At 48.6% G+C, this 4,093-nt stretch overlaps 1 protein-coding gene across 1 annotated transcript in view; it reads right to left on the bottom strand.

Moving 5' to 3' along the window:
• IZUMO2 (IZUMO family member 2) overlaps positions 1 to 3,729 on the bottom strand; it is an 18,290-nt gene extending 14,561 nt beyond the window's left edge. The window contains exons 1-2 of the mRNA XM_012643148.1: positions 3,498 to 3,729; positions 3,270 to 3,344 (exon numbers count right to left, since the gene is read on the bottom strand). Of these exons, the coding sequence (XP_012498602.1) occupies positions 3,270 to 3,344; positions 3,498 to 3,729 (307 nt within the window). The remainder of the gene's footprint in view (positions 1 to 3,269; positions 3,345 to 3,497) is intronic.
• Between the last annotated feature and the right edge of the window lie 364 nt (positions 3,730 to 4,093).

Raw genomic sequence — 4,093 nt, 5'->3', positions numbered from 1 at the left:
ACATTCTGATTTAATTGGCCTGAGCTGCTGCTTCTAGATTGTTTCAAAAGCTCCCCAGCGAGGCCCAATGTGCAGCCTGAGTTGAGACATGCTGCTCTATTGGTATTGGGGTCTTTTGGTGGGGGGCGGGATTTGAGAGGCAGAGTCTTGCTCTGTTGCCCAGGCTAGAGTGCAGTGGCATGATCGTAGCTCACAGCAACCTTAAACTCCTGGGCTCAAGCGATCCTCCTGCCTTGGCCTCCCTAGTAGCTGGGGCTACAGGTGTGCACCATCACGCCTGGCTAATTTTTCTATTTTTTGTAGAGACAGGGTCTTGCTTTTGCTCAAGCTGGTCTCAAACTCCTGAGCTCAAGCGATCCTCCTGCCTGGGCCTCCCAGAGTGCTAGGATTACAGGAGTGTGCCACTGTACCCAGCTGAAACTTGATGTTCTAGATCAAGGCTCAACAAACTTTTTCTATTAAGGTCTGGATAGTAAATATTTTCAGCTGTGAGGGCCAGACCTCACCATTACAACTACTCAGCTCTGCCTTGGAGAGCAAAAGCCAGGCACACTATGTAAGTGAATGGCTGTGGCTGTGTTCCAATAAAACTTTATTTGCAAAAACAGGGGGCTGGTAGATTTGGTTCACCGGCTGTAGTTTGCCAACCCCTGCTCTAGACAGGCGACATTCAGCATGATAATCTCAATAGCTAACACTTATTGAGCACTTACTGTGTGCCAGACTTTGTTCTAAACACACATCCACAAACTCATTTACTCTTCTCAGTGACTGTGAGGTGCTATTATTTTCCCATTTTATAGATAAGAAAACTGAGGCACAAGGAAGTTCAACAGCTTGCTTAAGCTTAGCCAGGCTTTGAATCCAGAGCAGTCTGCCCTCAGGGCCTCCACTCTCTACCATCTCTCTCAAAGGTCTGGAATGAGAACCCACCCTCCCTGCCTGCTCCCCAGCTGAGCAGGGTATTCCAGTGTTTGATTCCCCAGGAAGGGGCCTGAGTCTGGTCAAAGGGGACTACATATTTTTAAAAAACAGCTCTATTGAGATATAATTCATATACTATACAACTCCCTGATTTAAAGTGTACAATTCAATGGTTTTTAGTATATTCACATATTTTGCAATCATCACAATTAATTTTAGAATATTTGTTATCCCAGAAAGAAACCCTGTACCCATTAGCATGTATTTTTTTAAAATTTCACATTCACTAAATGGTAAGGTTATTCTAAAAAGGAGATAAAATTATTACATAATTAGCATATTTTTTCTGATTCTATGACTATTTCTCATTCATTATTTAAAAAGGTAGGAAGAAACAAGAAATTGAAAACTGCAATTTGACAAGCACAGGGAAGAAAACAAGCATCACCGTCTGTCCCTTTAACCTAGTACACCTAAAATCAGTGTTTTGGTTACTAGCATTAGATTAAGGTTATTAAGTATGAAATGTCCGATTTCCTTAAGTGCTAAGTTTGACAGTTGATATCTCTGACTTTTCACTTAGACACTTCTTGCTTTCTTTTTATTGTGAAGGTACATCCCCGGTCTTTCAAATATACGTTTTGGCTTGTGATTATCTTTCAAGTGCTTTTTTAGAGGAATTTTTGTGAACCCATGGGTAAATCAAATATTCGTATTATTTTCAAATACGGGTTCCATCATGGAGCCAATGCTGCGCAGACAGCTTGAACTATCAGCGAAGCGTTAGGAAAGGATGTGGCTAACGAACACACAGTACATCGATGGTCTGAGAAGTTCCCTTCTGGTGATTTTAATATTGAAAATGAGCCACGTGGGCGACCTGAGACCAAGGTGGATCATGATGAGCTGAAAGCTGTAGTGGAAGTGAATCCATCTCAACCTACGTGTGAATTAGCAGCAAGATTTGACGTTACTATTCCAACAATATTGGACCGTTTGAAACAAATCGGCAAGGTAAGAAGCTGGATAGATGGGTTCTGCGTGAATTAAACGAGTGTCAGAAGAGAAAGCCTCAGGAGGCTTGCCTTTCTTTGCTGTCACAACATAAAGGTGAACGCTTTCTACGCCATATTGTTACATGTGATGAAAAATGGATTCTTTTTGACAATTGCAAGAGTTCAGCACAATGGTTGGATAAAGATGAAGTGCTGAAACACAGTCCAAAACTGAATATTCATCAAAAAGAGCTAATGGTGTCTGTTTGGTGGTCCAGCGCTGGCATTATCCACTACAGCTTCATGAAACCTGGTCAGTCAATGACCGCGGTTGTCTACGGCAACCAAGCGTTCGCAATGACGAGGATGCTTGTGGTTAAGCCGCCGAGATTGGTCAACGGAGACAGGCCAGTCCTCTTGCAAGGCAATGCTCGACCACATGTCACACAAGCAACGCTGCTCAAACTACAGAGGCTGGACTTGGAAACTCTGTCACCCACCGTATTCACCAGATCTTGCACCAACTGACTACCACTTCCTCCAGGCTTTGGCCCACTTCTTGCATGGAAAAATATTCCATTCTCAACAAGCTGTGGAAAACGTCTTTCCCGATTTCAAGGCCACTCGCTCTCCAGGCTTCTTCGCTGCTGGTATAAACAAGCTACCGTGAAGATGGCAAAACTGTGTCGTCAGTCTGGGCACATGCTTTGATTCATTGTGCTGCTTCTCGTTTGAGATATAATAAACTACACTTTGGATTTGAAATCAGACATTTCATATTTAATGACCTAACACAAACTTAACACAGAAACACACACTTTTATATATCAAAAAAAAAAAAAAAAAATAGCGGGCTCCTCATGACGTCATCCATCCCTCAGGGTGGGGCGGGGCTCTGCGCTCGGACCACGCACCCCGAGTCCACAGGACCCTCCACTGCCCTCTGCTGGGAAATGTCATAACAGCCACACAAATCTGCGACAACTAGCCCTGCGCCTGGCGCCCTGGGAGTCGCCGAACACAAGACCAGAAAGAAGCAGCATCTGAGGGCTGGTGGTTAGGAAAACAGTGGCCGAGCCAGAAGTCCCAGGCACAGATCTTCCGCTCTGTTACCTCCGAGCTGTGGGTGACACTGGGCGGGTCCCCTAACCTCCTGAGCCTCAGTTTCCCCTTCGGTGAAGTGCGCATCGCAATGGTGGCCAGCTCCATGAATCGCCGTAGACTTTTCTAAGTGAAGCACTTAGGACCGGGCCGGACGCAGCGTAAAGGCCGTGGGCGCGTTTGCTTTCATTTTTACACCCGGGGGAGGCGGGCAGGGTGCTGGGAGAAGGCGTCCCTCTCGGCCCCTACCTTTCAGAGAATCGACCACTAGGCGCTGCGTTTGGTTCTTGGTAAAGGACGCCACCGCTTCCAGCCGATCCGTCTCTGGGGGCGGGAAGGGAGGAAAGTCCAGTGGGTCCCCCAGAGAGCCAAGGGACTCCCCACCTCTTCCGAGCCTGGCCCCGCCCTCCCCTCCCGGGGGCTCCTCCCGGGGGCGCGGTCCCCGGAGCACCTCTCCCGCCCCCGCCGCCAGCGCACCCACTTTCCCCACAAACGCGTTCAGCGCGTAGTCCGGGAAGAAGGGCCCCTCCATGCCCAGCAGCAGGGCCCGGGCGCGGGCCTGCAGCTGCTCCCGGTGGAAGCGACCGGGGATGAGGGCTGAGCGCAGCTTAGTCAGGGCCTCCTTCACCGAGGGGTCGCACTGCAGGCAGCCCCGGCCTCCGGGGGCGCTCAGGCCCAGGAGCAGCAGAAGCGCCAAGGCCAGACGCATGGCTGGGTCTTTGTGACGTCACAGAGGGAGCCCGCAGGCCCCGCCCCCCAGATAGGGCGGGGGCGGGGAGGGCCAGGGAGCATCACAGGTGTGTTCAAGCACGCGTTTGCTGAGCACCTACTATGTGCCGGGCGTGGTTCTAGAACCTAGGGAGAGAGTCAAGAAAAAACAGAAAGTCTCTGCCCTCGTGGAACTTCCTAATTCCTATTGAATTTATTCATTCAACACATATTTATTGAACACCTACTATGTGCTGGGTGCTGTTCAAGGCCCTCAGAGCTAGAGGTGAGAAAAACAGGAAGTGTCTGCCCTTTTGACACTTACATTTATTAATTCAACACATATTAACTGAGCACCTACTGTG

This window comes from Propithecus coquereli, unplaced genomic scaffold (assembly GCF_000956105.1).
Source record: "Propithecus coquereli isolate 6110/MARCELLA unplaced genomic scaffold, Pcoq_1.0 Scaffold193, whole genome shotgun sequence".
Lineage (NCBI taxonomy): Eukaryota > Metazoa > Chordata > Mammalia > Primates > Indriidae > Propithecus > Propithecus coquereli.
The sequence above is the reverse complement of the archived record's forward strand: the minus strand, read 5'-3'. Positions and strand labels throughout refer to the sequence as shown.